The sequence below is a fragment of the Mytilus californianus genome, unplaced genomic scaffold (assembly GCF_021869535.1).
Source record: "Mytilus californianus isolate M0D057914Y unplaced genomic scaffold, xbMytCali1.0.p SCAF_5, whole genome shotgun sequence".
In the NCBI taxonomy this organism is placed as follows: Eukaryota; Metazoa; Mollusca; class Bivalvia; order Mytilida; family Mytilidae; genus Mytilus; species Mytilus californianus.
This window is the reverse complement of record NW_026262701.1, coordinates 76170824-76196804: the sequence shown is the minus strand read 5'-3', so window position 1 is coordinate 76196804 and position 25981 is coordinate 76170824. Positions and strand designations below refer to the sequence as shown.

General features: G+C 32.8%; 1 protein-coding gene across 10 annotated transcripts in view; it reads right to left on the bottom strand.

The window, feature by feature from the left end:
* The window catches only part of LOC127703064 (uncharacterized), a 434903-nt gene that overhangs the window by 131813 nt on the left and 277109 nt on the right, over positions 1–25981 (bottom strand). For 8 of the 10 annotated variants that reach the window (XM_052207446.1, XM_052207448.1, XM_052207449.1 and 5 more), the window contains one exon: positions 3953–4057. The exons of the other annotated variants lie outside the window; for them this stretch is intronic. In XM_052207446.1, coding sequence (XP_052063406.1) covers positions 3953–4057 — 105 coding nt within the window. The remainder of the gene's footprint in view (positions 1–3952; positions 4058–25981) is intronic. 10 annotated transcript variants of the gene reach the window in all.

The following is a 25981-nucleotide window of genomic DNA, read 5'->3' as shown; positions in this document are numbered from 1 at the left end:
GCGGTCAGTTTTTATTGTTGGAGGAAGCCGGAGTACCCGGAGAGAACCAATGACCTTCGGTAGGAAAACTAACAGTCCTAGTCAATGAAGATTGTAGTCGTGTGCGGGATTCGAACTCACAACCTCAGTGTTGACAGGCTAGTGATACAATAGTTAGACTATTTAGACCACTCGGCCACCGAGGCCCCTCAGATAGTGAGAAGTCGAACAGCAAAATAGAAAAATCTGAATACAAATTTGAGGAAATACACGTGTATTGGACCATTTTGGTTGACTGAGTATTGCTTAATGTACAGTAGCGAATATTTACATACTTGATATTACCACGTTATTCGGCTTTCTGCGATTTGGTCAGTTTTACTGTTCTTCTAAACGATGGGCGCTTCATCAAGCAAATGAAGTTTCGGCAAAAGTGTAGAACAAACACAATTGCAAAACGGGAGTAAACTATCCATTCTAGAATTCCTTTTGTTTATTACGACCAATAAATTCGAAATTCGCTGTTATCTTTTGATTAAATGAGTAAACCAAATAGTTCTGAACAAAGTATCGGAAACGCTTAAATATTTTTTTTTTAATTAAATATGATTCAATTCGTTTTGTTCTTTTTATTCTTACTTCATACGTCGTATGTCGTTTCGTTGTGGCAAATTCGTTTAGTTTGGTTTTGTTTTGTTTCGTTTTGTTTCGTTCCGTTTTATTCTGTTTCGCACTTTACAGGTAACCAAAAATCAAAAATACTAAAATTTCTAAACTTTTTAAAATTTTGAATTGTTTAGTGTTACACAGACCGGTTACCTATACATTATGTTGGACTGTTTCCAAAAAAAACTGTAAAACTAGAAATCCATTACTAGGGACCCCAAGCAAAAGACTTCCAAAAGCGGATTTAGAGGGGAACAAAGAACTACATATATGGTTAATGCATAGACTGTTAACATCACTGTTTCACTCCTAACGATGTCTAGTTTGTCTCTCTTTTGTCAAATTCCTGGATCCGCATCTGACTTCTGATATAACATAGAATATCGTCCTGCTTGTGCGTGTAATATTGGCTGATGGACGCTAGTCATCAATTGTAATCATCTTTGATTTCCCTATTTCCCAAAGTTGAAAGTGTAGATCGATCGTTAGAGTCTTATTCATTCGTCTCTTTTCATCTCTTATCGCCTTGGTGGTCTCGTGGTAGCGTGTTCGACTTGAGAGCGGAGGTTTGTGGGTTCGAAACCACGGCCGGGTCTAACCAAAGACTTGAAAATTGGTATATGCTGTATATTGTATTTGATTCTTGTAACAAATTCGTTTAGTTAAACTCAAATTGATTTGACAACCTTACACTAAAGTCAGTTGAGCCTTTTTTGTCTCTATTCGGCAAAGGGGTTGGTATGATAAGAGCCATTATTTGGCCCCTGAAATTATTAAAGTCTTCCAAAACTATGTTAATTTTATAAATATATCAACAGACTATTAGACACTTTAGTGCAGAAAAGTCACAAACAACATTACAAACATGTTGACAATAAATGGCAATTTTTCAATGCGGTAAATAAAGAATGAGCAATAGCTTTATCCAAAAAGATATTTAAAATTTGCATCTATTGTAGCAAAAAATCTTTTGGGGTAAAGCTGTTTTTAAGAAGACACTCATTTCATTTTCTTTGGGGAGGGTTCAGGAGGATTTTAAAATTGAATATCCTTGCCTAGTAAGAGCTGAAAATATTTAACCTTGCAGAATTCATAAAGAAAACGAATAGTCTGCAACACAAAATCCAGGAAACTGTTGTGTACAAAATCGAAAATAAATCTGTTCCCATCGAAGCCACGGCAACAAAAAATAAACATGCGTAGCAAAATAGAAGCAAAAGATACAAAAGGGATAATCAAACTCATAAGTCGAAAATGAAGCGACAATGCCATGGCAAAAAACGAAAAACGACCAAAAGACAAACAACATTATACAAAACACAACATAGAAAGACAAAAGACTTGGCAATATGAACCCCACCAAAAACAGGGGGTGATCTCAGTTTCTCCGGAAAGGGTAAGCAGATCCTGCTTCACATTCAACACCCGTTATGCCACTACGATAAAATACATAGATAAAATATACCAATGTGATAAGGCATCACACAATATTAGATTGGTAATTGACTCATAGCAACATATGAAATCAATAGTCAAACCGCAAAAAATCCTTCTGCAATCTCCCAACCCCCACGTATTGATCGTCCCTAATATTTTAATATCAATTTAAGGCTAATTTGCAGTTTTTGAAGTTTTGTAGAAAATGCAAGGAGTTAAATGGATAGTTGGATAGTCTAGTGTAATCATTTAAAGATGGTTATTTGACTGATTTGAAGTAAAATTATTGTATTTTCGAATTGAAGAAAAAAACAGAATTTAACAGTACATCAAAGTTATTTTCGCTGTCTCAACTCAATTTCCGTAGCGACATAATCTCTCAGTGACTAACCTTTGCTTTTAGAATCAAGGTTGCTAGGCAGTGCAATATTTTGCTAAAGATTAAACAATTTGTACACGTCTGTGCTGTCATATATTCTCATATTTATTGAAAGTCAAATTCAATTTTCATTTAATTTGTGGATGAAAAAAGGGGTCTGAGGTTGTGGAAGAGATATATGAATAATGTTTGAAAAAAATCAGTTGCCAAGGATTCTGTCTGTTGCTAGAGAGAAAAGTGCATTGTCATAGCAAGTTCCAGAAAATATATTATTAATTTTCAAGCACTTGTAAAGATTTTTTTAGATACATTGCACAAAAATCTTGCACTTATGCACTTATTTTGTGAGCCATAAAACAATATTGTAAGCGCCCCTTTTGTTGTTGTTTAGCAACCTTCCATTTGGAATGAAGACATTAGACTGACTTTAAAAAATAATAATATGTAGGCTACAAACTATACAAATAAACGGATTCAGAAAAAGCAGGTAAACTAGTCATCATACTCAACAGAGTATTTCTTTTTTTTAAGTATCTGTACTTAGTTACTTGAACTTGAACTCTGTTACTAAGGAATATATGCGTTGCTAAGCAACCGTTTTATTTTAAATTTTGTTTGTTTATGACCCCAATGTGTGCCTTGTGTCTTGACTTACTAATACATAGTTTATTTTTGAATAACTTGTGGAATCATATGTTCCTTAAAATATTTTCTTGAAAAATTGAGCTCAAAAATTGTTAAAATCTGATTTGTTTAATAGGAGCACTAATTTATATTTTTGAATTCTTATCCTATTTTATGTTTTTTAATTGATGTTTGTACCTGTATTATTAAGAATACAATAAGTTGCAATACAAATGCTATCCGAATTTTTAGATAAAAGCAATTAAATGTTATGTGGTTTTTAACAGTTTCAAAATTCTAAATTCCTACTATTTCAAGTTGCCATAACATAACATAACATTTTAGGGTTGAGAAATTACTTTTTAACACTATTGATGTCCTGCTTAATTTTGATCCATATATTACAACGTTTTTTGGGTGTTTTTTGACAAGTATCTCAGGAAATACAATTTGTTGCCATGGAAACCATTGAATTTGAAAACAAATATACCAATATCGTATTATTTTGTGTAACACATCATTAAACACCAATTTTACAGTATTTATTTTTAAATTCTATTCAAAACTCAGTGCTTGCTGACATATCCTCTTAATACAGAAACCGAATGTAAATATCCCTTTTCGTGTTTGTTTTGTGATATCAAACTTGAAAACGAAAACACTTCTGTTTTTCGTTTTTTTGTTCAAGAAATCAAAAACGGAAAATGAAAACACCTTCGTTTTTTGCTTTTCGTTTTTGATTTCTAAAAACGAAAAAACGAATGGACGCAACTATACACAGATCTATACAAGCAATGTAATTTAACACACTTTTTAAGCGATTAACAATAAAAAAAATATAACTTAGTATACAATGCCAAATGTTACCTGAGATGTTTTAACCAAGGGATCCATTCCTTTTTCTTCTATCAACCATTTTGTAATATCTAACTCTCCACCACTAGCTGCCAAATGTAATGCTGTTAGACCTTCCTACAATGATAAATAGATATTATTGTGTTGCAGTGGTTGCTTGTAGTTAAATAAATCAGTGTGTGTGTGTATGTGTGTGTCTGTGTGTACAGTGTGTTATTAATGTATGTCCTCTTATACTGATAATTGAAATATTATGCTGTAGAGTTTGATTGAAATATAATAAATCAGTGTGTGTGTGTGTGTACGGTGTATGATTAGTGACTGTTCTCCGTATAATGATAACAAAAGTATGATGTTGTAGTTTTTGAATGTAGTTTAATAAGTCAGAGTTTATGTGTGTGTGCATAGTGCCTGTCCTCTATATAATGACAGTTGAAGTATTATGTTGTAACAGTAGTGTTTGAAGGTAGTTTAGTTAATCAGTGTTTTTGTACAGTGTATGGTTAGTTTCTGTTTTTACCAAAGTATTCATTACCTCTGAAAAAACATGTTAAAACATTGTTAAATAATACAGTTTTTTAATAAAATAAGCACTTTTTTATCAGTACACAACTGGGCCACCATTTTTGTTTAGGTAGGTCAACCAAACAGTCCGACAATGTCTGTAATTGGACAATCATGTAATATATGACCAGAACAAATTGTTCATACAAAATCCTATAGGATTTCGAAAAATCATATGGGATATTTGTTTTCCCTACATGACAATAATATCCCTAAGGACAAAAATTATCAAAGTGCTATAGGATTTTTTTTCTTCTCCAGCATGATACCTTTGTTAAATTAATCGCATAGGATTAAAAATGTTCCTGTAAGAGAAATAAAAATTCTTCCGTTTTTTTTTTAAACATTCCTATAGAGAAAATAAATCCTTAGGGATTAAATGATATCTTGTAGGATTAAAATAATCCTTTGAGATTAAAATTATTCCTACCGGATTTTTTTTTCTAGAAAACATTCCAAAGGGAAAAAATAACTTGTGTCCTATAGGAATACAAATAGTCCAACGGAAACAATGTATCCTATAAGATAACAATCAATTTCCCTGGTGATAAGAAATTATTCATTACTTGAAAATATTTATTATAAAGTTACTATATACATATATATTAGTGGAGCGGCGGAGAGGACAATTTTAGAAATTTAAATTACCTACGGACCTCATGGCATTATAATAGCTCATTGGAAAGCTTAAATCGTGTACATTTTGAAAAGATGTGTCGTAAACATGAAAGCTGGTGCCACCATGCCTTAAATCAAGATCAAAGGTCATCACTAAAAAAATTCCTATTTTAATCTAAAGAAACAAACTGCAGATTTTTTCAAAATCAATAATCCATTCAATAAACTATACAAGTAGTATTATTCATCAATGCTTTTGTAAAAATTATTTCCGTACTCCATGTATACCTTACAAGACATTTTTTTTATTTACCTGTGTACGTTATTTTATTTGGCGGCATTTTGTCCAAGGTTATGGTTGTCTTTCTGATATTGTTTTACATCTAACCCCCTTGTTTTATTAATTTTGTATTTACATTGTGTCATAGATCAAATTTATTCGTTCAGTGCATGTTCACTTCTTTTTGTTAATATGTCTTTTGATTAAGTTAAGCCATTTCAATTGATATTTTATAGTGTGTCTTTCTATGTTTTGATGTTACACCATTATTTCAGGTAGGGTGAAGGTTGGCGCCTATTAAAACGTTTAAACCCGCTGCATTTGTTTGCACCTGTCCTAAGTCAGGAACCTGATGTTCAGTGGTTGTCGTTTGTTGATGTGGTTCATAAATGTTTCTTGTTTCTCGTTTTTATATAGATTAGACCGTTGGTTCCTGTTTGAATGGTTTTACACTAGTCATTTTTTGGGGCCCTTTATAGCTTGTTGTTCGGTGTGAGCCAATGCTCCGTGTTGAAGGCCGTACTTTGACCTATAATTGTTTACTTTTACAAATTGTGACTTGGATGGAGAGTTGTCTCATTGGCACTCATACCACTCTTCTTATATCTATTTTAAATAAAAGTTCCGACTTAGATGTGTTTCACATTTGCACATGACGTCAGAATAACATATAATTTCACTATTTCGAAGATAACAAGTTTGATGGAAATTTCAAAGCCTAATAAATTAATACAACAGAATGACCTTAATATTCGACCTCGATAAATAGCATTTCTGGGCAAGATATACATACATTTGAGAATAATATGTATTAATAGAGTATCCAAAATACATTGTGATGTCGATAAAATCCAACAACATTTGCAGGTTAAATTTCGTCTCAGTTTTCCAAGACTTGATATGTCAATGAGTTTATTTTTAAACAATTACCATGCTTAGTCTCAATGCACGATACTTTTTCAGATAATACAAGAAGCATGATTTATTAAAGTGACAACTACGATTAACTTTCATTGTAATGTGTGCAAGCGGGTCTTATGACAAATTCAAAAACTAAGACAAGACCGTTTTCATATACAAAATGAAACGTCGAAAATTATAGAAAGTTAAAATTCACATACGACATGATCGAGGAACACCTCAATTCAGTTAGAAAATATTTCAAATAAACAATGTTCATGATATGTCATCTGTGTCAACAGCTATGTCGGTTGATAAGGCCTGGACATTGTTACAATTACCTTCATTTTGACAAAACACAAATTCGTGCAAGAAAGATTGATTGATTGATTGTTGGTTGCTTAACATCCAGTGGCAAACATTTCGTGCATGTTCAGGACGAGAAAACATTGACAATAAATACAATAGGTAAGTCCTGTAACAAAGGACGTCTGGGATGAAAGTCGGGGAATTTTTCACTGCGACAGGAATATGAGGGTATACTGGATAGGGACAAACATTTTGCCTTTCAACAGGCCACCTGCGACTCTTTTACCAAGAAATCTTACCACTTAAACTGATCGTAAGTTATACTGAAACATTTATGACTTACGAGTACTTTTTCTCGTACTATTGTTTTAGAAATGAGTCGCTGCTCCTTGTTTAAGCATGCTGCCTGTATATGCTTTCCCCCTTACACGAACAAACAAGGTCTTGTAGAAAATCTGATGTCATTTGTCCTTAAAATAAAACTAGAAATAATTGAAGGAACTATCCGAAAATAGTTTTAAATGTATGAAGGTTTTGATTTACTTTCAATTTTCATATTATTTTTTTTTTACCAGGCTTTAACTTATGAAGAACTTGCATTTAATATTTAAGGATTTTGACCTCTAAAAAACATCACAGATATTCACGGGTTTCTATATAAAAATAAGAAGATGTGGTATGATTGCCAATGAGACAACTCTCCACCAAAGACTAAATGAAGAAAAAGTCAACAATTATAGGTCACCGTAAGGACTTTGAAAAATAGCAAAATCCAAAACCGCGTAGTGAGCTACTTTATTCTTTATATTCTATATTTACTGACTGGATCTAATCGTGACAAAGATAACTTCCTCTTTAAATAAACAAACAATGTACTCCTCAAAAGATGGACTCTGTCTTTTGTGGAAACACGTGATAGTGTCTATAATGGGAGGTTGGTGTATTAGCGCTAAAGCAGCAGAATTCCATCACCTGCGTATAACTGAAAGCACAACACACGGTGTTAAATTTCAACGAATCTCGTAGATACATTACCTCTTGGATACAGGTCAAAGAGGATGCCACCGTAGAAAATACTTTTGACAACTTTCATGCCAAACAATTTTATTTTCCGTTTTATTTTTTCGATTTTAGGAGCACGTCGGGTACACTCCAATTTGAATCCGCTTTGTCTGTATCCCCATAGCAGCGCAGTAAGAAAAAAAAGGAGCCCCAATGAAGCATTGCTGCCTACACGAATATATGTATGAACATGACTCCAGTGCCCAAAAAGGGCTAGTTTTTGTGGTATTACTCAATTAATAAAAAGTATAAATGATTAACCAGAACACATGTAGCTATCCTCCTCTTTTTAAATTCACTTTTTGAAAGGGGAGTTAAAATATAATAGTAATGACATTATTTGAAGAATACCAGTTTAGTTTGTCTATATGCTTACCAATTATTAAAAAAAGAGTTACATTAGGGTAGAAGACTTGTCTTCAAGTGTTCTGTCCTTATTTTGCTCTCATTCAAACAGTGGGTAAACTTGTTCAATGAATATCTCCTTTAAATACTCGTTTGTGGTTAGCCCGTTCACCGCGAGGAATCTATTGACTATACGAGTTTACAAAAAATAGTTCTGGTAAATAGTGATAGGGGAAAAATAATTAAACAATAGGGTTATCAAAATAATATCATACTTTTCCTTGAATTGACATACAATGTGAGCATAAGGTTATAGGAGTAATGTATAAAATCCGAAGGTTTTTTTGCTACGGAAAAAAACTTCAGGTCCTGACGGACCAACCACTGTTTACTTTGCTAATAGCTGTATATGTCACAGGAACATGTCAATTCTGCTCATATGTATGAAGCTAGAGCAGAGAAGTTAAAGAAAGAACTAATAAGACTATCAAATAATATTAAGGAGGCACTGACAGGCTTTCTTGCATAAACATAACAAGAATTTTGTGTAAAACAATATCGTTGCCTTTTATTTTAATATACAACCACATTGGTGGTGTCGTTCTCCCGTGCTTGGCTCGCGTACTACAGAAGGACGTGAGGTCGATCCCAGGTCAGTTCAAACAAACGACGTTGGTATTTACTACTTCTCCATCTGATTGAAATACAGATCATGTGTCCACACTTAGCTTACAAGGATCTGACAACACTCTGTTCTAGGTTCTGTTTTAACACCTTTCGTGATCCTTCTGTTTTGTGGTAATCTTGCACGTCATTTCATTGGCTGGTGCGTAATTGCCAGAAAAGAAATTATAACGGAGTGTTGTCAGATCCTTGTAAGCGGAGCTCGGTCACAGGATTTGAATGCTAATCAGATTGGTTACTTCTGAGTCAATTCAGAAAACGACATTTGTAAGCAAGAGCAAAGACACAGAGTTGCAATAATTAGACCGTTATTACCAGCACGTTATATTGCATAAACCTGCGTGTGTGTGTGTGTTACATTCATGCTTACGCGTACACACGTTTATTGTAATCATGTGCCATTTTCTTAGTGGGTCGTTACAGAATTGTGTTTACACAGTGCGTTTGTTTATGCTGTTCAACTGATTAAAATTTTAACCGATAATCAATTAATTGTTAAGCGGGAAGAAGAGACCACTGATGAAGTGTTATTTCAATTTTCAATGAATATGCAATAAAATATCTGATTTACTGCTGTTAACTCCTTGCCATTAATTCTTGCATGATTGATATATTTTTCTTTGCTAAACGTCAAGTCGCAACTGTTTAATGAATATTCACCTAAAGTCCATTCTGACGGCAGATGTTGTCGTTTGTAACTGATTTCCCAACTTAATAAAATATTTATTAAAGGACCGAATATTATCGATTGTACAACTTAACTTTGGATATTTTTACTTTCATGTTTTTAATCTTTAAATTCAAGTTCAGTGTAGATAATGGAGACCAACATACTTGGATAAGTTTCTTTTTATTCTAAATGAAATCTGTGTAGTTTTGACCGTTTCTGAGAATATACTGTGGTCTGAACATTTTCCTCTACGATGAAAGACTTATCTTCAAATTCCCTTTTAGCGTATTGTTTTCTATGAAATAGATAGGTCACACTTTCTATTAGTAAATCCAAATATTGCAAGGTTGTAGATTGCCTTATATTTATAGAATCATAGTAATTCTTACATACCGGATGGAAAGTTCTGTCTTTCCGTGTCTTTATACTTTAAAAACAGAGTAGTCACTAGTTCAAATACCTCGTCTACTGATTCTATGAATTTGATTTGCAATTACAACCTTTTTCGGACTAATGGAGTCTAGGACAACTGCGTTGTCGGATTAATGAGGTGTCGGACCAATGGGGGCGGAATAGGGGTCAGACCTAAAATCAGACAATCATTTAAGCCGACAATCAAATAATCCGACAATCCTATAGTCCGACAGTCCTATACTTCGACATCCCGTTTGTTCGACAGTTCTCTTATCCGACAGCCCTAACGTTTTTCTTGTGGTCTCTTCTCTCTAAAAAGATATACCTATAGACGTGTAATGTTTGTTTATAGTAATATTTGTTCACAGAGACAAGATCTTATTCCCTGTTATAAAAAAAAGAAGATGTGGTATGATTGCCAATGAGACAACTCTCCACAAGAGACCAAATGACATAGAAGCTAACAATTACGGGTCACCGTACGGCCATCAACAATAAGCAAAACCCCTACCACATTGTCAGCTTTAAAAGCCTCGAAATGAAAAATAATTAACAATTTAAACGAGAACTGATTTATGTACAAAATAATGAACGAAAAACAAATATGATATACAGAAACATGAACAACAAACGTAAACCACTGAATTACAGGCTCCTGTCGGGTGGACTCATTTCATTTGAAGACACTAAGTTGCTATTTCTATTTTGGCACTGCACAACCAGAAGCGGATTCAGGAAGGAGGTGGCATTTTCATTGGAAACTATATTTTTTTTAAGCATAAAATCTATGTACAAAAATATTTTTGACTCGCACCGCTCGTCGCTTTTTATTACAGCAATTACTAGTACTATATTTGAAAAATTCTGGATCCGCCTCGGACAAAACCAAGAAGACATGAAATATTGGTAAACCTTATCACTTTTTTTTTCTTTTGGTATCAAGAGCTTGCTTTCAATAACTGCCGGGCATTCATTTTTTTTTTAAACTTATCTTTTGTGTGTCCTCATGGTTTTTTTGTGTTGAGGTGTTTCCTTGGTTCACTGGAAACAATCAGTACTGACTTTTACTATGCACTTGAAAATGTTTGTATGTTTAATTTAACCTCTTACCACTAGTAGGAGGCTGATTTGGATAATAGATAAATAATTTAACTCATCGCATGTTATATTCGCTTGTCCATTTAAAGTCAAACCATTTGATTTGATGGCCTCGGTGGCCGAGTGGTCTAAGTAGTCGAACTACTGTAACACTAGCCTGCAGAGATGGGTCCGATTACTTTCAATGTAATTGATTAAATTACAATTACTTTGTCTATTGTACGATTAAATTAAATTAATGATTACACCATTTCTCAAAGTAACTAATCAAATTTATGATTACATTGGCAAGTAATCATGATTACATCTGATTATAATGAATTTCAAAATAATCTTTTTGAATGATGTTAATGAATAAAGGTTATAACTGTAACACTTTTTGAGAAAGGATTTTAATTTTATTTAATATGTTATTAAATAATAACTTCAAACTTTACAAATCTGATCTCCTTTTCACAATGAAAATCATCTAATTCACTGTACACATATTTAGCTAAAAATGCTGGTATTAACTCACTATGGATAAGGCCAGTCTTGAGCATGTTTTTGCCAAAGGTTTTGGAATTAATAACAGAAACTAAATTTCATTATCAGTCAGGCTTACTTACTACACAAGTCATTTTTACCTTTCAGCACGTAATGAAGTCCTCACAAAATAAGATTTACCAAAATATCATTAAAATAACATTTTGTTGGTATCAAATTACATGCATATCCATATTTCATAATATCGTTAAATGCTTAAGATAAAAAAAACTATTTTAAAAAGTTAAATATATTAATTAAATATGAATAATAAAAATGTTCATTTAAGACATGATATATATTGACCATCAACACAATTTGAGAATTTTTTTCATTGTAATCAGAATGTAATCAAAAATTAATCAGGATTACAAAGTATTTTGAAAAGCAATTGATTAAATTAGATTACATGTAATTCGAATTTTGGCTGATTAATGATTAAAATGATTATTTGAAAAATTGTAATCGATTACAGCTGATTAATGATTACATTTACAATTACCCAAAGCCTGATAGCCTGTCAACACTGAGGTTGTGAGTTCGAATCCGGCACGTGGCAGGTGCGTTCGAAACCAATCTTTACTGACTTTTATTTTCAGTTTTCCTACCGAAGGTCGGTGGATATCTCCGGGCACTCCGGCTTTCTCCACCAATAAAAACAGACCGCGACGCAATAGAGCAATTGTGCTGAAAGTGGCGTTAAACACCAAGCAATCAATCGTTTTATATAAGTGCACTCTTTATATGTTGACGGCACAATTTTTAGATTACTGCTTGTAGGGAAAGAAGGGTGCACTTCGCATTGTGGATCATTCAGTGATCTTTATGGTATCTGTTCTGTCTGCTGTTTCAATGTTTCTGTCTTCGTGTCATTGCCCATCTCCGTTCTGTTGTGTTTTTTCTTCTTCACATAAATAGTGTGATGTCGTGGTGATTCAATGACTTAATATGCTAATGTCCATATTATAATATGTGACATTTCACATTCAACCACAAAACGCATTACATGTACGTGCATGTATTTAAACTGAAAATCTCGGTATCAACTTTGACATGGTGAACAGAGTATTATATTAATTTTTCAAACTGTATAGGATTTCGTAACTCTTGAAATTTTAAAGACTACCCGCGTTTTGACAGTATACTAGTAACCTTATTTGAAGACAAGATCCATCATCAGCTGCAACACAGCTACGTGAATAGTGACTCCTGTCGGACTATTGAACTGTCGGATTAGCAGACTGTCGGACTATCGAATCTTCGGACTGTTGGACTGGCGGACTAACGACTATCGGAACATTTGACTTTTGACGGTCGGAATTTCGGGGTGTTGGATTACAGCTACGCTGAACAGCGGGGCGACCCTTTAATAAATAGTAGCACCTCGATTATTAACTAACAAACGGTTTTATAAAATGGGTAAAAAAGATAACAAAATGGTTGTATCCATACTGCTTTAGAAGCACTGTTAATGTCATAGTGACATGTAGTAGTTTATTCAAATTCGTGACCTTTAGTCGTTGGTGGATATCTATCTCATTGGAAATCGTACGACATCTTCTAATTTTCATATTGTCTAAATTGTGTAAGGGATCAGATTAACAAATACATACATTTAAAGAATTAAAAGTAATGGGTATCTTAAATGATAGGTAACTGGCCAGGTTAATTGGAAGAATATAGAACGTTTTGGCTGATACGTTATAAACAGTTTTGCGGAAAAGTGAAAGTGTAAGTTTCAAAATATGCGTTAGCGTAATACGCTCATAAATCCATGTTTTAGTTCCAGTAAAGAAAAAGGACAATTATCTTTTTTTTTTTAATTTCGCACTCTAATAAAATGTATCGTCCAATATTTTAATATATTTGCATGTCCGTTGTTAACACATCAAGGTTATAAAGTGACCGGCGTGCTCGTTTAAATCCTGAGGCGTACCGAACAAATTCTCCTCGGAACCTTTTTGTATGTTACATTCTCAAAAATTAATCAAAACTATGAGTATCAATAGTTAAGTAAACCTATTGTTATTGCTCATTCTGTTTTTAAATTATTTTATTAATTTTATTTAAAAGAGGGTGTCAAAATTATTAAAATAAAAAAGAACAGTATAACCATGCCTACGTCTCTGTTCTAAATTGGGAAACTCGTGTTAAGAGGATAAACTTCTCAAAAACAAATGTTTTACACTCTAACATAGTTTAGTCGACGCAAACCGCATTTAGTGATTTGATAAATTTGTCCGGTGTGAATACACTATGGCCATAAAGCGAATGGAGCGTGTGATTTAGTCTTAAGCGATGTTTAGGCGTACAGAAAACTTTCTCCTCCCGACGTTTTATATGTCATATTCTTAAAATGAATCAATACTATAAATACCAATAGTCAAGTGTACATATATTCGTAATTTGAACTCTGGTGGATATTTGTCTCATTGGCAATCAAACCACATCTCCTTACTTTTACAATTATTGTTATTATTACGGAAGCCTTTTAGGGCCATGCTAATTTACTTTTTCAAATTTGATATAACAAATTAATTATTTGATATAACAGATTATCAATTTGATATAACAGATGATCAATTTGATATAACAAAATATAAATTTGATTTTATTTTGATTTAACAAATCATTTCTATGCATGGATTCGGGTTTTCTCCCATCTCTATTTGACATAAAGGATATATAAGTGAAATGCTAAAACTGTTAAGAAATAGAGACTTAATTTTTTTTGGCGTTGCTCATGGTCCGCAATCCTCAACCTATAAATACACAGTTATTAAGCTGCTCAGATTATACATGTGTGATCTGTTCAACAGAAGACGTATATATCCATGCATCAAGTGACGACATAATCGTTCTAGATCTCGCGCGTGGGTCTTTATTTTGAATAAAATGTTTCCAAATCAAAACTAGTTATTGCAACAAATTTATAAAGAAAAATGCAAAGATGAATTTAAGGATGTTTGATTAATTCTTGCATGTTCCTATTGGAGTTGATAAAGGAACATGCCAGGCTATTTTAAGAAAGGGAAGCATTTTTTTTATCCCCGCATGTTCCTATGTTCCTAGAAACACCAACATCTCAATAGAACTATTCATTTCGTTCAGACTTGAAAATGTGTAATATAAATTGATCAAAGATGCCCCCTTTTTTCTCTATTATATTCGTTCGTTCTAAGACACCAGGTCCCATGGACTAAATAGAGAAACTAGTCCCCAAAACTGCTTCAAATAAAGGATAAAAGGGGGTGTTGCAGAAACATTAAACCTGTTAACAGAATTTTGAATATGCATTAGATATTTGTCACTGGACGTCAGATAAACATTCAATCAATACAATAAATGCTCTAGTTTGTGTATGCATCTTTCAATCAATCACTATTATGATTAAAAAATCATACGATTAGTAGAGAAATGTATAATTTGTTATATCAAATTTATAATTTGTTATATCAAATTGATAATCTATTAAATCAAATTAATTATTTGTTATATCAAATTGATAATCTGTTAAATCAAATTGATAATCTGTTATATCAAATTGGTAATCTGTTATATCAAATTATTAATTTGTTATATCAAATTATTAATTTGTTATATCAAATTATTAATTTATATCAAATTGAAAAAGTAAGTTAGCATGGCCCTAAAAGGCTTCCGTATTAATACGATTTATCATTCTGTGATGCACCTTTCATTATTCCAGTGATCAGAATTAAAAGAAAGTGTAAAAGTTGTAAAAAAAGTTACACCATGTCTACTTTGGGAAACTCATGTGCTATTTATGGGATATTATTAGTTATCTTGGTGTAATCAGGGGTGTACGGAATTTTACACCGTTGTTGAAAATTCATACACCCTGAGGCGCAGCCGAATGGGTGTATGAATTTTCAACAACGGTGTAAAATTCCGTACACCCCTGATTACACCAAGATAACGAATGTATTTCTTATGAACCATTCCTTTACTTATTTTTAAACCGGGATGTAAAATTGAAAAATGCAAATGAAAAATTTCCAGTGTTTCATTTTTTCGACGTCGATGTTGCTGCGCATTGTCAAATACTTTTTTTCTTTATTTTGGGGATTCAGAAAAAAAATTTGTTCTTTTGAATTTTCGGGGGGAAATTTTTTTTAATTTTTTTTTTATTTTTTACAAATTTTTGTCCTCAAATTTATTTATTTTTCATTTTTTATAATTTTTTTTTTTTTGACATTTTATTTATTTTTGTTTTAAATTTTTTTTGTTGACATTTAATTTTTTTTTCTTTATTTTGGCAATTTTTTTATTTTTTAAATTTTTTGGCAAAATTTTATTTATCCCGGGGTGAACAAGGTGGGTTGTTATTTACACCGGGGTAATTAACCTATCAGATTGCAGTATTTTTCCTGCATAAGAAATAAAGAGTAGTGTTGCCCGGTCTTTGAAAGTCACTGTTTAATGTATTCACAACTTTTCTAGACGCAAGCAATTTAGAGCTTGACACCTTGTAAGTCATTTTTTTATAGTTGAAGGTAAATTCCGAAAAGCCGGTCGGAAACATAAATTCAATAATTACAAATGTTTTTTTTTTTTCATTTTAAAGACTGCATGCTGACCTTTAGATGTGTAATTGTTAAGTGTGTGTTATTGCTTTCTAATTTACATATACCAAGCATCTCCTCCTATTCGCGGAGAGAGTTAAATAGCGCATGAAAAGTCTGACTCAGCATGTCGTGCTTTTACAAAATCACGGTTCAAGTTACATATACATATGCTTGTCCTGATTTGTGTGTCATATTTGCCTCTGGAATTTAATCACCAGCCAATTATTCATCCCATTTAAGCAATTTCTTCGCATGTATAATTTCATCCCCCCTCTCTCCCCACAAATAAAGAAAAAGAAAAGAAGAAAATATCCTATGCAATTAAAAAGGAGTATAAGTTTCAAATAATCAATTTAACGAGGACGTTTTGATGCTATTGAATAGTCCTAAATGTTGACAGATAAGTGTGACAATTCTGAAAATTGAGATCAAATAAAACAAGAATGCACAGGTTGTTGTGTTCAGCATACCCCTCTCATTATTCAAAGTATTGGAAAATATGAAGAAGATGTGTGACAGATCCTAAAAGCGCACACATATTACAACTTATAACTGTAGATCTGCTGACAAACAGACGGACGAACGGGCAATGTATTTGCAGTACAGCGGTTTAATATAATACATTTATACAGTGTGTATGTACATACATCTTGCTATTCAAAAATATCTAGAGTTATCAAATTAGAAAATTTAGATTGCAATTCCCACTCTTTAAAAAAAATTCCACAGTTTAATTCTGGCTATTTTGTTTTATTTAACTAAGTTATCACAAAATATGGCAAGAAACTAAATAATAATTGATCAATTGTTTGTACAAACAATACACCTTGTCGCTATTTGTTCCCGTAAAACTTTGACGTCATAATACAAAATATCTGACGCCACAATGGAAAAGTGATTGTTGTATGTCGTCAATAGTTCAAGCGGGACAGATTCTCGGGTCAGCCGGGAATAGCGATAAGGTGTATTGTTAGGCGGAAAACTTTTAATATTCTGCATAGTCCAGTTTTGCGAATTTTACATGCATTAATCGATGTTTGGCTTGGTTGGTTAGTTGTGTTGATTAATTGATTGATTGGTTGCATACTGTCTAGTTTGACGAATTTTAAATGCATTAATCGATGCTTGGTTTCGTTGGTTGTGTTGATTGATTGATTGGTTGCATACTGTCGAGTTTGACAAATTTTACATGCATTAATCGATGATTGGCTTGGTTGGTTGGTTTTGTTGACTGATTGATTTATTGATTACATACTGTCAAGTTTGACGAATTTAACATGCATTAATCGATGATTGGTTTCGTCGGTTGTGTTGATAGATTAATTGACAGTTTGCATAATGTATAGAGACGCAAATTTCGTATCGGTTGAATTATTGGTAAACTGTTTGTATAACGTCCAGAGACAAATATGTCACACATATTCTTCTTAGAGATCAGGTGGTAATGTGCTCCTTGCCCTCACTTTTTAAAAACAGAAGCAGGGAGGAGTACCAGTTGGAGAGTTATTATATGGAACCATGCATGTCTCTAGGAACAAGCAAAATGGAAATTTAAAGTCTGGACCCCTATTTAATATTTCGTAATATACAGAAGGGTCATACACTTTAATTCACATTTCTTTAAAACCTAATATATAGGTCGAGTTCCAAACCTGTATAATGGGACGACCAGACACTTTGATATTCTTGAGGGAAGGGGAAGGGGTGGGAGAAGGGATAGGAGGATTCTGTTTGTTTCGGATTGATAATTTATTTGCCTGTTTGTCCGCGTGAAAAATAAAAAAAAATAAAAAAAATTGTACACATTTGATTCCGCAGAAATGTGCTGCAGAATATTCATTTTTTTCTGCCTTGTGCAAAGTTTTTTTTTTGATTTTTAGTTCTCACCAGGACAAGTTATTCATTTTCATAATCCTACTGCCGCATTTCAGAAAATCAAATTGGCATCCCGTAAATTTCAGAGAGAACAAAATAACCACGTGCTGCTTAAACTGTTATTAATGTTATTGCAAGTCTTAAGCCGTGTTCACATCAAACGTCGCGTACTCTAAGGTCTTATTTCGATCGGCAGTAAAACCATTGCCAAAGTTGGGACTCCGTTAGGCTGTGCGGGATGTACAAGTACGCAGCACACATACGGTCAGAATGGGGACGTTAGATCCGATGCCTCGTGTAGAGAGAGTGTCACACTCTCTGCACGTTGAGAACCCTTACAACTACTCACTGAAAAAAAAACCTTGTCCAAGACTCGACGAAACAGAATAATTTTTCCTACAAAATGTAGCCCTTTGCAAGAAATAGTTGTGTACAAAAATTGAAAACAATTTTCGCACTAAATAAATTAACCGTACTATGATCAACATGTGTAAAATGAAATTCATTCAGCAAAAAAATCCCATCTCCTTGACATCAAATAGTCAACTAAGGCTATTTAGATTTAATCACGTTTTTAACTGAGCAATATTTTAGTTTTTGACATATACATAGGTAAATATCTTAATTCATAATATAATATTAATCTTTTTTTTTTATTCAATATATGTAACATCCATTCATATGCATATTAAAATCCTTCTTAATATCTAGTTTTATGTACACTTAATCCACAAGCCCTACATTGAGTATCGGCTGCATGTAGTCAAAACCTGATTTATGTAAAGGATATAAGCCGATAACAGTCCATTCTGTAAAATATTGGACCTGTTCAATATTTTACAGAATGAACTGTTGGAGGCTTATATCTTACTTAAAACATTGTTTAACATGTCAAAAATTGTGAAAAAAGCAAACAAATACAAAGTTTTGTTAAGATTTATTTTCATCAGTGTATACATTGTTTTGTGGATAAACTTTATTAATATCATCCTACATGTTGGCATTACACCCCAGCTCCTTTGTTCTCCCAGGGGTGATCTGAGCCGGATCACCCCTACCAGATCACCCTAGCTTGAGTTTCTTTGTTCTGTAATATTTTGGCGGGAATGTCAAATCCAGAATAAAACTTAGAATTATTTATACGGAAAAGACTAACTATCAAAATTTATGTAGAAAAAAATCCAGTGTCTATGCTGGGATTCGAACTCAAGACCTTTAGCATATAGACCCACGATTTATATCCCTACACCAGGACGACTGGATACAATCTCTCTGTTAATTTAACATATTTTAACATTGTGTCCGGGGCTCATAAAGGGTATATACTATATAGTAATATATAAAGTATATTATAATGATTGTGTGGCGTTCTAAACTAAATTTTATGAAGCGTAAATGGTTTTTTATCTAATCTAGAACAGCTGGGATGTGAAATAGTTATCCTCCGGCAATCGGGGTGATCTTACACTGACACACCGCGTCCTCATGGGATAACTATTACATAGACAAAAATAAAGTACAGTTGAAGGTAAACAACATGAATAGCTACATGTACATGAAGCCACAGTGCATGAGGATCATGCTTTATGCGTGCGCGAGGACAAATTACATATTTTCATTGAATAACTTCACTTGCGTTTGGAGTCTCAAAATGGATAAAGATGATGGAAGTATATTTTTAATGCAAACAAAAAAAATAAAAAATATGAAGAAGAAAGTGATGTCGTAATTAGTGATTGTATTGTTTCGAACTTTGAATTAAAATAAAATGTGTATTCAGATATGTCCGGTCTCGGTGTGGACAACGAGGAGGATACAGTTATAGCAGCTAGTAATGGTAAGTTATATACATATATTGAAATGTAGTCCTCTCCTATTACTTCCTTATTCCTTCTGGGGTTTTATTTCTTATTAGGTGAATGAGAAAAAAAAGAAAAAAACGCATGAAGCTTGAAGACAGGTTCACGTTTCAGAAAAAGGTTCAACCATATCGAGTGCACCGCAGTCGATTTTATTTCAAATACCAGCACACTATAAAATATGATGAATGAGCACAAATGAAGTGACCACAAGCTTGCAATCAATTCAAATTCTATTGTTGTTTATCTGTGTTTTATTATCTTATATTATTTCAATAAATTTTAAAAGAATTAACTATGATCCAAATATTATATTTTTCATTTGTGAAAATGAATTAATATAGTTATAATATCTGAATTCATCGCCATAAAATGTCTGGAGATCAATAAATCGATCAGACCTATTCAACTACTATACATGAAAAAAGAATATTCACAATTTTCCCGTGTGACGCAGGCCCCCTCTTTCCTTCTTCGTTCTCCAAAATTGACCTTAACTCGGCGGTTGTTTTGCAAGAGACGGTTATCGTTTACCCAAACCGTACCACCTGCATACCCTTCCCTTTTCTGGTTTTTATTCTGCAAGGTTCGTGTCGCTCTTTTTTTTTTTAAAGTTTACTTGCGTATTGCTGTTCTTTGATGTTTTTTTTTTTTTTTTTTTTTTTCATGTTACCGAAATATAATTTTGTCCCTTGATTTCCCTTTGCAAATAACGCTTTCTTTTTTCCTTCAAAACAAAGCATAGACAGTGTACGTATCTGTGTTTCTTTGCTTAATGTATTATTACATTCAATCAATTTTACCTTTGAGATCTAAACTATAGTGGAGTATTTGAAACTGTTTAAATACATTGAAAAGAAACAAATGTAATTCGTATTTTGATGTTATATATAGTACAATACTTTTATTAATACCCCCCTTTTTTTTTGCTTTTTCAATGAATTCAATGCAATAAAGTGTTTTATGTTCTTAATAAAACAAAATTACAAACTGTCTTAAACTTATTTAACAAACATATGATTAAAAACTAGCACCTACGTTTATTTAATTTCAAGAGAGTAGATCGTTTTCTAAAAGAACGATCACAACGAACAAAGTGCGAATCGGAAAAAACGATAGATGTATTTAACCTGCCCCATATTCATCATGGTTGATAAGCGAAGTTTTGCTTTACAGGCAATAATATCAGATTTTTTAAAACAAAAACAAAAACAACTTGCAAATCAACGCCAAAACCTGGAAATTATAAAAACTGTTGTAGCCCCTAGTTCATGAAGCAAATTCTCGATTTGCACTGTGTACACAGGCTGAGGTTGGTTAAGGTTGTTTATCAAGTTCTTGATTAGCTATTTTGTCCAAGGAACAATGTGTCAGTGACTTGCACATCAACACTTGGTAAAACATCTACTTCAGATGAACTATTTTCTCCTAATTATGATAATAAAATTATTTTACTTGTGGTCCTTGTATTGCGGCACGATCTATCAAGTGTGGGAAGCATTATTTTATTTTTTTCATCGTTTTAATTGTAGCTGAAAATGATGTGAGGAAGAAGGATAGCAACACCAGAGGACGATTTTTATATCCAAAGACGGACGATAAATCTTTTGCAAAAAGAGTAACCTAAATGCAATAAAAGCAAAACTTACAACGAGCATTGTCAACCAAATTGGTGCTAAAGGAGAAAACCCAAAACATGAGAAAAAATGGCTGTGAAATAAGTATTGATGATGGCAGTGTTAAAATCAATTTGAATGTGTTTTTTTTCTTCAGGAAACCGTCTTTATGAGTGACGAAATTATTGTATTGGAAGGTGACCTAAATAAAATGTTTTTGTATAATTGTCATTTGTTCTTTCGTTGTAAATTGTTTTCATATGAAGAAGCAAATTGTGTAAATTGATTGATTTTTTTTTCAGTCCTTGAACGATCATTTACCTGTAAGAATCAATTATGCTACCTTCCAAAATTTTCTACCTTCTAATATTCTTAAGAAAGAGGAGGATTATTCTTAAAAATATTGGACAGTTAAAGGTAACATATGGTTTCTCACAGGTAAATGATAGTCCAATCACTGAAAACAAGAACGGGTAAAATAATAGAATGACGTCACAACAATGTTTAAAACTACATTTAAACATTGATTTTTATCAATGGGAATGTAATATAGTTTAGTTTTTGTGTTTAGTACACTTACATCACACCCAATTTTGTATCAACTGGGAGATATATACTCCGTATACAGGCGCTGCTGGGATGTTGCTACATAAAAATGGAAAGTTAACAATTGGGAAGCTGAAATCATCTCTTTTGTCGTAAAGTTTGTTTTCAACCGACGATCATTGTCAATTTCTAGGTGTAAGTCAAGATATGACGCAGACTTAACTGTATTGGTTGAATCCTTTATCTCATTTTCATTTGGATAGATGCGCTCAACATAGTCACCAAATTTTGAATTATTTAGTGAGACAACATCACCTATATAACGGAAAGTAAAGTTAAAGGATACCCTCTTTTCTTTTTTCCTAAGAAGTTCCTGTATGAAGTCAGCCTCATACAAAGGAACAAGTTGGCAAAAAGAGGGGGACAGTTGGTTCCCGTGGGAATGCAGATTGTTTGTTGAAAAACACGTCCTCCAAACATAACAAATATGTTGTCAATCAAGAAATCAAGTATCTTGATAATTTCAGTTTCAGAGAATGTTTTGTTTAAATCAGAGTGATGTTTTACAATGTAGAATTTATCCCTCTCTAAGACAAGATACTTGTGTCTACATTGGCCATTCTTTTACATGAAACAAAGCAGGACCAACTCTTTCAATTGTCTTTTAGTTTGGAATGGGGAATACTTGTATAAAGTGTAGAAAAGTCAAATGTTTTAATACTATTGCAAGATCAAAGAGTTTGAGATTGTATGTACTCTAAAAGATCTTTGGAATTTGTTAGTATCCACATCTGAATCACGCCACCTCTGATAAAATTGATGTTAATAATCTAGAAAGAGGTTTCTTGGAGCACTTGAAAGACCCAGCAATATAACGTTGTTTGTAAGGACACTTATGCAGTTTAGGTATCCAATACAGTGATGGATGATCCAGTTCTTTATCTTTGGTTGAAATTCCAAAGGAACATAGAACAGACCTTTGATTATCCAGGATTTCCTCTTTGGTAATTGTCGTCGGGGTATATGTTGATTTTCCATATGAATTGTCAATACAAAATTCACTAATCAAGCAGTTTATGTAATGTGATTTACACACACAAACGATGCTGTTTGTGACTTTATCTGCAGGGACAACAACATATTTGTCATGGAGGTAGGACAAGTGTTTTGCAACATTTGGGTCTTTGAAGATTGATGAAGGATGGGTATTCATAGACCCATTCAGTTTTTTAAATTCTGATTTGTATCAAAGGCCTCACAGCCTTATCCATTCGGAAAGAGAATCTACGTCTTCATTCTCGCGTTTAACCCATTGCCAGGCATAATCCTCGACTGAATCCATCAGTATTTTGAAGTTGTATTTCTAATTGATGGATTTAGGCTCCTGATATTGCGGGCCTTTTGATAACACATTTCGTAGAGAAGTGTTATTTACAATGTTTAAATCACTAGTAATAAGGTGGCTAGTCTGATTACATATGAATGGGGCACTAGAATATAACGTTACTGTAACAGAGAAAAAGGACTATTTGATAATCAATAATTAGAACTGTATAATTTCGATCATGACAAAAAGTAGTTTTATCTAAAAAAAAAAACAAAAAAAAACTATCAAAATCCAAATATAGAAAGCGTAACGGTTTTCTTTAATTTATTCATCAGATGAAACCCTTATGTATGTGTAACAAACCGATCGGTATTGACTAAAAAATCGTCAATGTTGGACTCTTCGCGTGAAGAATTAATATATTTTTTGGTTATTTTCAACACTCATTGGCTCAAATTGATGAGGTAAAGTGTTTTTTATTTGCCAGTAATCGGAAAAACTGCTGTCAATACCGTCCATCTTGAAATTGGGCAAAACAGTGATGACATCGTCCAGTTTGAGACATTTTCTCAGCTTGAAACCTATGACGTAAGCACGATCACGTTACCTTATCTTATTAAAAATCATTGATTATGACAAGCGATGGATTTTTTTACCGACCAGCAAAATTGTACGAAACATGTTTTAAGACTAATATTTGATTTATTAAAAAACAAATATATATATTTTGCTTCGGGTTTATATGATCCGTTCATCCTAATTCTAATATTTCGACTCTTCAAAATTCAAGAGTCTATCCTAAATTGAGGTAAATTATATGGCCTTCCAAATACCGTTTCGATCCCTAACATCACTGAAAAGACATTAATTGTCGAAATCCGGATATGGTGTACTAATTTTTGCACCTTTTGTTTGCGGTATACCATCTTTTCCGCAAGTTTATTGTTTTCTGTTTGGTATTAAATTAATAATCTTAAAAGATCCATTTTGTAACATCTTGTGATCCGTTTATTTGGCAATCGCCAATGGCAGTCAGCAGGGTTTAAGAACATCTGTTGTTCGACCTGTTAGTCAAATGCGTTTTGTTAAAATATACTTTTTCACATTTTTGGTCTTTTGGAAAATGTTGTTTGTGCTGTATTTAGACCCCTCTATCAAGAAATTTGTTTTGCATGCACACGTATAAAAATTGCGGTTTTTATCCAACGAAATCATAGGTTTGAACGTTGTTTTCAATTTAGACTTTTTTAATTTTTTCGTTTGAGCTTGTATTATATTTTCCTTCGGGTTTATATGATCCGTTCATCCTAATTCTAATATTTCGACTCTTCAAAATTCAAGAGTCTATCCTAAATTGAGGTAAATTATATGGCCTTCAAATACCGTTTCGATCCCTAACATCACTGAAGAGACATTAATTGTCGAAATCCGGATATGGTATACTAATTTTTGCACCTTTTGTTTGCGGTATACCATCTTGTCCGCAAGTTTATTGTTTTCTGTTTGGTATTAAGTTAATAATTTTAAAAGATCCATTTTGTAACATCTTGTGATCCGTTTATTTGGCAATCGCCAATGGCAGTCAGCAGGGTTTAAGAACATCTGTTGTTCGACCTGTTAGTCAAATGCGTTTTGTTAAAATATACTTTTTTCACATTTTTGGTCTTTTGGAAAATGTTGTTTGTGCTGTATTTAGACCCCTCTATCAAGAAATTTGTTTTACATGCACACGTATAAAAATTGCGGTTTTTATCCAACGCAATCATAGGTTTGAACGTTGCTTTCAATTTAGACTTGTTTATATTTTTTCGTTTGAGCTTGTATTATATTTTGTTAAAATATACTTTTTCACATTTTTGGTCTTTTGGAAAATGTTGTTTGTGTTGTATTTAGAACCCTCTATCAAGAAATTTGTTTTGCATGCACACGTATAAAAATTGCGGTTTTTATCCAACGCAATCATTGGTTTGAACGTTGTTTTCAATTTAGACTTGTTTATATATATATATATATATATATATATTAAGTCGTGTCGCTCTTTTTTTCGCATTTAATCAAATAAGTGACTGCTTTATCTTAAATTGTTGCCCCTTTTTACTGAAGAAAAAAAAATGTTTTACGAAAAATAGCCTCCTAAAAGCTAGGTGATCGTGACGTAGGAATGTGATCGGATGTTTTATTTGTACATGTATTTTGGCCTCCTTTATGTTTCATAAAGTGGTTACATGACTTACACATCATAACAAATCTTAGTTCATAATAGATGAATTAACAGTTGATTTTTAACGTCCGTTGGCAACCATTTATTTTAGATATATATTTAATTATGACGAGAACATGTGAATGTGATTTATAATTCAGAAGTACCGATTTACCGTTTTTACTTCTAAAGGACATTGTCTGTCAGAACGAATGTGAAATTATGTAAATTGCTGAAAGACGAATTACGCTGTTGAATCAATGTAAAACGTTCTTAATTCAGTTTACATTTCTTGATTTAACTTCATTATGAATACAAATTTCGGCGGGTCAAGTATAACATTAATACTTTTTTAAGCAATGAAGCCAAAACGATCATTAGGTAAGGATATACACAAGAGCTGGAAGTCCATCTGTGATGTGTCGAACCAAATTCAAACGTATCGAATTGGCAACTCTCAGGTAAAAATGTATTTATACTAAACCCCTAACGGGAGAGATTGTGCTTGATTTTCAAATGATAAAGACATAATCTTTCAATCAGTTTAATTGAGGTCTGGA